Below are 10000 nucleotides of genomic sequence, written 5' to 3'. Positions count from 1 at the left end.
GGAAAGAACATTGACAAATCTTAAAAATTAATAAAATTTAACATCAACATTTCCATGGTTTATTTATTTATTTTGTTACATACACTCCATCATCACTGTCCAATTCCTCCATCATTGTGAAATCGGCACCTCCAACGCCAACAATAATGATTGACATAGGAAGTGCTGATGCTGCTACAACAGCCTGCTTTGTTTGATCCATATCTGTGATCACCCCATCAGTCAATATGAGCAGTATGAAGTAATTCTAAAAAGGAATTTTTAATGCCATCACCTGTTTGTCATTCAACTGAATTAAATGTATTATCCCTTGACTTTTGGTATTGACTGATCAATGTCACTTGTTTTGGTTTTACGACCGTTCTATATGTAACTTTTATTTAATTAAGGCATTCGGCCATTTTAAAGTTCTGTGCTCAGTTACCAGGCCTTTGAATAAAAGTGAGGCTGGGGTTGACCTTACTTTGATACAAACCTCACTTTAACAACATGATTTACATGAGAGAAGCAATGAGGTTTGTATAAAAGCAAGGTCAACTCCAGCCTCACTTTTAATCAAAAGGTTGGTAACTGAGCACAGAACTGTAAAATGGTCTATTCTTCCAAGTGTTTTTGTTTTTATTATTGGCGTGGTGGTCTGGTTCTCGTTTTGTGCTGAGGGCACCTGTGAATCCCAGCTAATTTTAAGATAGTGAGGTGCACAATGCCAACTTTGTACCACTGGTATTGGGCAGACTGATAAACATTCAGGCCTTGGTTGTTCAAAAGGTGGATAACACTATCCATGAGATAAATCACTATCCAGTGGATAGTGCTATACACCCTTCGCACAACAGGGGCCAGATGTATTACTGTAAGGATTTGAAAAAGTGCATTTGTTTGAATAGAGGCCTTAATTATTAACTAACACTTTGCTTCCTAATATTGGTCTCTTAAAGATTTACTCTCATGCCAGACAACTTTATTTGTCAATGGGGAACTCCTTTGGGGGCAATAAAACCTAAATGTATATGCCTTCTCCAAAAGGCCCCTTCAAAAAATTGCTGTACAACTATCATTAGAAGGTATCAAACTGGCAAGTTCTTATAGCAACAAAATAATAAATTAACATTTCTTGTTCGCTCCCCTGTTGTAATTAAAAAAGAACATACATGATTGTGCTATATAAATGGCATATTACTGTCACCAGAAGGAATCAAATACAACTTATTATCACTTCGTCCTTGCTCTCCTTGACTTACTGTTGCAGTTGGTGTTTGTCCAGCTTGTTGTGCGAAGTGGGCAACATGGTTGATGATAGGAGAGATATTGGTAGGGCCATAAAGCTGTACACTTTGAATGCAAGTTTGATATGCTTCGATTAGACCATGGAGACCTAAGATCCAACAGTACATCAATCATTCTTGATTATTTTAATATACAAACAAACCAAGTGCACTTGGCTCTTTTAAGATAAAGAAGGCAACATTATTAATTTTTTGAAGGGTTATCACTTGCACTGCTGCATACAAGAATGATGATGACAAGTAGTTGAGAAGGGTTACAAAACAGCTCCAAACTTAATTTATTGTAGGGAGAGTGCATCAGTTCTCATAACATAAAATCTTGGAGATACATGTACATGTCAAAGTGTAAAGTTGTAATCATTATGGTGAATAATGGCATTCTGCCATTACGGCAAGTAACCAGAAGTGCATTGTCCAACATACTATTACTGTAGTCATATAGTATTAAAACATACATGTAAACAGTTGCCACAACCATCATCAAATAATGCCCCCAATCGAAATGCTGACCTTGATGTTGTAAATTGGTCTGGGTTAGGGGTTGGCGATATCTATCAACACTGACTGTGAATCTCATTACCTGCATTTCTGGTATCTTTAATTAAAAGCCAGTATTATCAATACCTGCACAGTAGGGGTTGCTGGGATTAAAGTTCAGAGGAAACTGATGTGAGACCTAAAAAATAAAGTGGCATCTATAAAATTTAGCATAAGCTCATTGCCTTGAAGTGTTTAACTCTGGTTCAGAGCTTGAGTTTTTCAAGATCAAAAATTGTCTTAATTGGATGTAATGTAGCTTGTGCGTGCTTGTTCCTGCACGTGCAGCTTTTATAATATTTTGTTCATATTTGGGCATAAAATTGGTTTTCTAAAATCCCCAGCTTTGTTCCAAGGAAAAGAGTTGCAAGTTACACGCTTCAAGGTCATGTGGTTCTGACTTAAGTCAGTGATGATGTGTTAAGCACACGTATTATCTGACACACTTAAGGAAATGAAAACAACATAAATAAGAATTTTGTGTTTAATAGAAGAGAGTACGTTTACAAACTAAGGCATGTTTACATCATTGAATAAAATGTAAGTGTTTTGGCTTTTGTAAAAAAAGCCCTTAAAAAAGAAAAACAGGTTTGCAAGAAATGGTTTTCATAAAGTTTAATAATCTGCTTCAGGTTTACCTGATTTGTGGGAGGAACTCTTGCCCCAAAGCCAAAGGAAGGGAATAATTTGTCACTAAAAAGAGTAAAACAATATTATTGAAGTTCTTTAAACTAAAGCAAGTTGCTAACATCTGATTCAGTGGTAAATCCTGATATTCCATTCGGTACAGATTAAAGAGCAAGAAAGACAATTTGCTAACATATGTAAGACTTATGGGTGTATGAGAGAAATTTTTAAGTGCCTATCTGCCGCAACAAAGTTTTCCCCTTTATTTAGTCTCCCAAACCATCCCAAATATAAATTATTGTGTAGCTTTTTAAATTATCTAAATTCAAAATTCACGTTCAAAGGCCGAAAAAGTGGTAAAAGTTTGATCCATAACCGAGCAGCAAAGGGGAATGGATTAGATGTCGGGTTGATGTCACAAATTACGTACTTTGCGGCGCTGTTTTCAAAGGACTACAGTATCACAATGAAAAGCAGTCAATGACATCAAACGTACAGTAGTGTTAAACCCATTCCTTTTCCTTGTGTGCTGGTACACCAAATTACAACCATTTTTTCCACTTTTAAGACCCTCTAAAACAGTAACTTTGAAGGAGTGAGTTCAGAGCAAACCAAAGAAATAGTATCAGTCAAGTGCACAGAATTGTCATGCGGAAAGGATTAATTTTTTTTGAGGTGATAAATAATCTAACGTCTCTCTTTGCAAATCAAATTTTCCTTGGCAACGTCACTGACAGAAATTTGGTCGTATTAACTGAGAAAAAGCAAATTGACCTCTGTAGGGAGAATTTGACCTTTCAAGCCCTTTGATCATCATAGGGAATTGCGAGGAAGGGATAATGAAGGAAACGTCCTGCCTTTAGAATTAACTAGCCTCCTTAAGGGAGACAAATTACTAATAATAACTTATAATTGATAGAAACAATTTCCATGCTTCACCCACCAAGCAACACATTACCCCATCAAACAAAAAATGAATGCCACGGGAGGGAGGGAGGGAGGGAGGAAAATGAAGCAACAATTACCATAATTATTGCAATAGCCCTGCAAACGTCCCTGAAACTATCCACAAAACCTTGGTAAAAACTTTGCAAACACTTGATTTTTACTTTGCCTATAAAAATTAATTACATTAAAGGGAACTCCTGAAGTCTCACTCCTAGAGGTCAATGGGTTAAGCCTCATACCACGATGCATAACTGAGTGTATGAACAGATGCAATAGGGCAAATTGGAAAAAGGGACTACTAAGAAAATACAACTTAACACCCTGACCAATACAGGCATACTCAAGGAACAACAAATTTTTCAGCCAGACACCTGGTGTTTTACCTGTCATAATCCTGAATAATCTCTCCCACAGCCGTCAGAGCCTGCAAATACTCATTTGGCGCATAAGGGTTCATGTAGTGAAGAGAATTTGGTTTGGTTGGTTCACCATTAGAAGCTGTAAAGTCTATACCAACCTGAAGAGTCAGATCAGTAACAATATTGAACAGAACAAGTGAACTGATCCTCAAACTTTACTGGACAAGTTATTTTGAGCAATATTGTCTCTTGTAGACACCTGAAAGATTCAAGTGACTCTAACAGGATTTGAACCCATGACCTCTGCAATGCCACATTGTGTGCCAGAGGTCATGATCATGGGTTGTCATCCGGTGTTGCAGAGGTTATGGGTTCAAATCCTGTTGGAGCCACCTGAATTTTTCAGGTGATTTTCAGAGACAATTGCTCAAATTGTCCTGTTAAGTGCAAGGATCACATCGCTCCTTCGTCTATAACCCGCACTTCAAATAATATACACATTTATTTCATTCAATATTAGACAGCTGTGCCTCTTATATTACTGAATGAACTTCAATGGTCTGCATACGTGTACTGAAAGTTAAGAACTGTGTGTTTCTTTATACCCCTATAATTGCAAAGTTCAAGGTCCATAAATTGAACATGAAAAAGCAATGAGTGGTAACTTTCAGGCGTACTCAAAAGTCCAGAAAACCCTTCAAACAGTTATGGCAAGTTGGACTTTCATTCCTGATCCAGAGTGAGATTCGACAAACTCTTTTATAGACTGAAGAGGTGATGTTCCAGATCTACGTCCTGGAAATAAGATAATTCACGATACACACAACCTATAAGGAAAATCTCACACTAAGGTGCTGGTTCAAAACATACCGTAAAATTAAGCTGGCAGCCGCCTTGAATGTAGTCCAAGAATGATGACACTTTGATAATCTGAAAAAATTAGAAATCAAAGGCATCAAGAAAATAAAAATCATCATTGGGTGTTTTAGTATGCCTAATTCAGGAGCCAATGGTTATTGTTGTATGCCAAATGAATGTAAAAGGTGCTACTCACAAAAGCCATTTTAATTTTTAAATTTCTAACTTGGAAGAACACAAGAAAGACAAGTCAAATAATAGCAACAGTACACCACACAAAAAGCTACCAGCCACTAGCATTTGAACAGAAACTCAGCAAGAGGATAGGCTAAGGAACTTGTAAATGAATGTACCACGCAGTATTGCTAAATTTTGGTTTCATCAAACAAGATACAGTGTACATGCAGCAGGGGTTTCAACAATTTTTGAGGTAGATGCCTGGGCTAATCAATGTACTGTAAGTGATAGTCGCACCTGTCTTTTATAAGGGTTTGAGTGAAAATCAAGGCAGATCAGAGCAGCTGGTGGTGAAAGGCAAATTCCTGACAACATACTGTTAGACGGTGGTATACCACCGGTGACCAGGTTCTAATGAAACCTCTGTATGTGTAACATTACCTCTGAAAAAAGATTTGTGAGCTGACGTTTGGAGAGTCAGCCCTTCAGTCTGAGAGCAAATAGATGAGAAGGGCTATAAAAGCTCCAAACATCAGTTTCCAAAATTAATTTTTCTTACTGTGGTTAAGTTACTTTAATTTATCAACTTTTTCAATAACACCAAACTTCATGTTTCACTCTGCACTGCCCCAGCTTCTCAATTTCTTTTAAATTAGTAATAAATAAATATACACGAAAAAAATTCAGCAAGTTGATTGGCTCAGAGAATGTCAATTAATCCCAAATAGAGTGTAGAAAGTGAAATTTGAAAGTTGAAATAGTGCAATAAAGGTGACTGCATTGTTGCACTCATGTGTGTTTGCAAGATCTCTTCCCTAAGGTACTGATATTCTGGTTTTGGAACAGGAAATGCCTTTTACAAATGAGACATTGATCATTGTAAAAAAAATTCGTACATACCTCACATCGTGTAAGTAAAACTAAGCCTGAGTTCTTGTATCCTTTCTTTTTCTTTTGTTTCTTTTCATTTATACATGGCCATTGTTGCTGAAGAGTAAAAAAAACTAAATAATTATTAAGTACCAGAGTCAAGACTGCAGGCACTAGTATACAGACTACCAGAAATCTTATAGATCAGGCCAATTTACCTGAAATCTGAATATACAATGCATACATGTATCTCTACAACTCAGTTTATTATTCCATAGAGCCTAAGCATTCCAGGTATACACTAAATAAAAAAGCATGGTGCTTGGTCGATAGCAAATCGATTGATCAATCAATCAATCAATCAATCAATTTACTAAACTGTCACTGTTTCTAGCAATTATCACAAGTGCATGGTACACTAACAAAATTGAGGACAAATACATGTATAGTTGTATTGTAGATAAATGGTCTGAGATTTTCTCCATCATTGGGTGGCCATTTCCATTTCTAGGGCTAACCCCCTGGACATGGATCACATTGGAATAAAGATAGCACGTAAAATGACACTCTAAGATCAGTTTTGAATTACCTCCCTAGGTGGTTGAATAGAACTCATCTCCCTAAGGTTTGTTGTAAATGATCCAATAAAGTCATGTGAACCATCAGAATCCCAGTCAAAACATGAAATCTGAAATACAGAGGATAACAAAGTTTTTTTTATAGTCAGACAAAATGAAATTTGTTTACAGTAACTATACATCCAGTTTTTAAATAATATTATGAATTTTCAGTTTGAAACTTGGGATATTGAAATTTGGTGCTGAAAAAATTATTCAGTACATAAACAACTAGCATGAATTTCATGGAGAAGTACATGTCCTGGTTTAAAATATAACACTCATGGGCGTTTTGCCTATAAGTAAACAGGTTTGACCTGAATGACTAGCCCAGAAACTTGGGCTATGTACGGCAACTTAAAAGACTTGACACAATTTCTGCAGACCCTATCTTGTTCTCCTTCTGGTGATTTTTAGAGAGGCTAAGCTCACAGGGCACCTGGCATTTCTTATCATTACGATTATCATAATCTCATCAATTTTTTTTATCGTATAATTTTATTATTAATAAGTTATCACAACGCAGGTACATGTACAAAAGTCTGACTGGATCAACTTGGATCGCTCACCTCGGATCGACGTAAAAGAAATGACAAAGCCTTGAGAAATCACCCTAGCCATAATCTTTAAGCTAACCTTAGTGAAATCATTTTGGCTGTTTTGGCTGTTTTTCACTCGATCTCAGGTGAGCAATCTGAGTTGATCCGGTCTGACTTTTGTACCTGCCCGTAATCACATCATTTTTCTCGTGCAAAATTATTATTATATAGAGGATATTACACAGTGGCGAGAAGATATGAATTTTATGTTCGAGTGGCAAGAACAATATCTCACGAGTGAGCGAAGCGAACGAGTGAGATATTGTTCTTGCCACGAGAACATAAAATTCATATCTTCGAGCCAACGTGTAATGTTCTTTTTATTATATGGAGACTAAATATTGATAAATTCCGATTTTATTGTGTTTCAAAGTAGTCAAGTTTTACAAATACGGCTGGGCTTTATGAAAAAGGCGGGAAAAAAAAGGTGGGAATCGTGACGTCATTGAACGATACGACACTCACAAAGGTGACATACGGAAAATACGCCACTCGGGTCCCGGATGTAGTGGCGTATGGAATCTACGAGTGGTTTAGTTCCCAGTAAAACACTCTCCTTCATATAATAAAAAGAAATAAGTACTTAAAATTTTTTTCAACAACTTCTAATATTGCACTCACCCTCTAGGCTCGTGCCATTTTGTTCACCTTTGAAAAAACGTACTGGTGCTTACGTACTCTAAATTGTACTAAATTGTACTAGAAATCATGTAATTACCTATTGCACTAATTATTACTTTGAAAGTTTGTTTGGTTATCACCAGACCAGCAAAGTTTTAAGCCTTTGTTTTACGCACAAGATCATCCATTTCAATTTCATTTTTTTCTTATTTGGTGGCCTGTGTTGAGTAGTAACTTTCAAATCAGTGAGTGGGCCAAGGAAAAAAGCAAAGTAAAACACTTGACACCCTACAGAACACATTGTGTGCACTGAATGGAAGGCAGCCCTGGAGTTTCGGGCTTTCAGACCTATAAACCATTAATGTTTCAAAGAGACAATACCCTGAAAATATGCTGCATTCCTTATTGATTGATCTGAGTCTTCAATGTTATTTGTTTTTCGATCAAACCTAGGTCAGATCTGAATCAGAATTATAATAATGATGTGCTGTAAAATTCAAAACCAATACTTCAAGTAGAGACCCTTGGATCGACATTAAGCTCAAAATTTATTTCAGTTGCATACATGTTACCCATTGAGACTTAACAGATTTTAGTCTGTCTGACGCCAGATGACTTTATTCTTCAAATGGGGGTGTCCTAGGGTGCTTGAGGTGACAATGGGTTAAGCAAACAATTTTTCATAATTTGAAGAAAAGTTAAGAAAAGGTACATGTACATGTAATCAATGATCGCTGCCAGTGTCACTTTACGGTACATGTACAAAATACAAACCAGAGTGGACAAATACCAAAAGTCCACAATCAGGTACCGGTATATTCATTTTAAAATGATCTGAGGTCTCTAACAGTAGTTAAACCTTTCATTACCTGAATAATCCTGTCATAATCACCATTACAAATTTGTTGGACAGGAATTTGAAATGGTTTCCATCGGGGATTTAAGTTGTTTTGAATGACCTAAAAAAACAATGAGTATGTTGTGATTCAAAATTTTTCTTGGTCTGAGATTTTTCAAACCAGTTCAATTGTTCAAGATTATTGTCTGGTATTCATTATATATATTGGAAAACTGTGCAGTTACTGTAACAAAAATATAGTTGTAATTATATGGAACAAGGAAAAGTGTGCAAACAATAAATATTGCAAGATGGCATTTGCCATTTCAAAGGAATTCTTTAATGAAATATAAAAACATTGAGAGACAATTTTGTCCTTTTTCATTTACAGGAGTATCTGACTACTCACAACTTTGCATAAAACATCACTAGAATGTAAGTAAAGTCAAGTTGGATGAAAAGATTTTGATCCATCGAAATAAATCTGACATACACTCTGACTAGTTATATTTACAGATGATCATTGTTATTCTTATAGTGTACATTGTAGATGCTACAGTATGTACAAGCAATTGCAAAAAGAGTTGAGACACTCACCGTCAAGAACCCTACAATGTGTGACATTGAGGTCAGCACATCCTCAACTCCCCCTCCCCCCACGCAAAGTTGTTTCCATCTTGATCTAGCATTGAAACTAAAGGGTATCAACATTGAAAAGGGGGGAGGGGGAAAGAGGGGCATTGCGACTTCTCTTTTGGTGTGGTAATAGGGTTTTAGGAGGCCAAGGTGAAATTTTGACTGAGTGTCTCAACCTTTTTGCAACTGCTTGTAGCATGACATATGTAGTGTGTTAATGAGTCTTTATACTGTGCCCAAAAGTACATGTGTGTTGCAGACATTTGTACCCTACCAAGTACTTGTCAGTAAAAGCAGTTTGAAGGTGATCTGCCATCTTGTGAATACATGTCCATGTACCGGTAACCCAGTAACAGAACAATCATGTCTTGAGAATGTGGAATGAACTTTTTTGCTTCCACGAATAAATATGTTTTCCTTCTATCTACAGTGTGTTATTTTAATAATCATCTGCATAGAATGTTGATAGACTAAAGGCCGGTTTACACGGTGCGACTTGTCGGCCCGATTTTGCCGGCGGCTTTGACATAAAAATCGGGCTGACATAAAAAATCTGTTGCACTGCAACAGATTTTTTTTGTCCGCGCGATTTTTTTCAAAGCCACCGCCAAAAGTCGGGCCAACAAGTCGCACCGTGTAAACCCGCCTTAATGATTCAAGCATGGTACTACATTGTGTAGATGTCAATATGACAATTCATTGTTTATATCTATAATTAATTTTTTATAATGATAGTTTTAATAATGCAAAACATGTACAGTAAACAATAGTATTTAACAATTATTATTATTGTTTATTCTGTACATGTTTTGCATTATAATTCTATCAATAAATTATATTCAACAAAAAATAATAATGGAGCTACATTATTTTTGTCAGGTACTGAAAGGGGCTATGAAAGGGTAGACAAATTCTTTGAGCAATATGAACCACAACCAGCCCATTAATCTCCAAGCAACTTTAAATGCGAGTTCTACCTGGCTACAACCATGATTGATACAATAGGCCTGGGGTTGTTGCACTGGAT

General features: G+C 36.4%; 1 protein-coding gene across 1 annotated transcript in view; it reads right to left on the bottom strand.

Moving 5' to 3' along the window:
• Positions 1 to 10000, bottom strand: part of LOC137992204 (copine-3-like) — a 32332-nt gene that overhangs the window by 8879 nt on the left and 13453 nt on the right. Inside the window, exons 6-14 of the mRNA XM_068837394.1 lie at positions 8369 to 8458; positions 6252 to 6350; positions 5693 to 5779; positions 4628 to 4687; positions 3782 to 3915; positions 2462 to 2516; positions 1911 to 1962; positions 1242 to 1375; positions 84 to 247 (exon numbers count right to left, since the gene is read on the bottom strand). Of these exons, the coding sequence (XP_068693495.1) occupies positions 84 to 247; positions 1242 to 1375; positions 1911 to 1962; positions 2462 to 2516; positions 3782 to 3915; positions 4628 to 4687; positions 5693 to 5779; positions 6252 to 6350; positions 8369 to 8458 (875 nt within the window). The remainder of the gene's footprint in view (positions 1 to 83; positions 248 to 1241; positions 1376 to 1910; positions 1963 to 2461; positions 2517 to 3781; positions 3916 to 4627; positions 4688 to 5692; positions 5780 to 6251; positions 6351 to 8368; positions 8459 to 10000) is intronic.

The sequence above is a fragment of the Montipora foliosa genome, chromosome 1, assembly GCF_036669935.1.
Source record: "Montipora foliosa isolate CH-2021 chromosome 1, ASM3666993v2, whole genome shotgun sequence".
Taxonomy (NCBI): domain Eukaryota; kingdom Metazoa; phylum Cnidaria; class Anthozoa; order Scleractinia; family Acroporidae; genus Montipora; species Montipora foliosa.
This window is presented reverse-complemented; position numbering and strand designations above follow the sequence as displayed.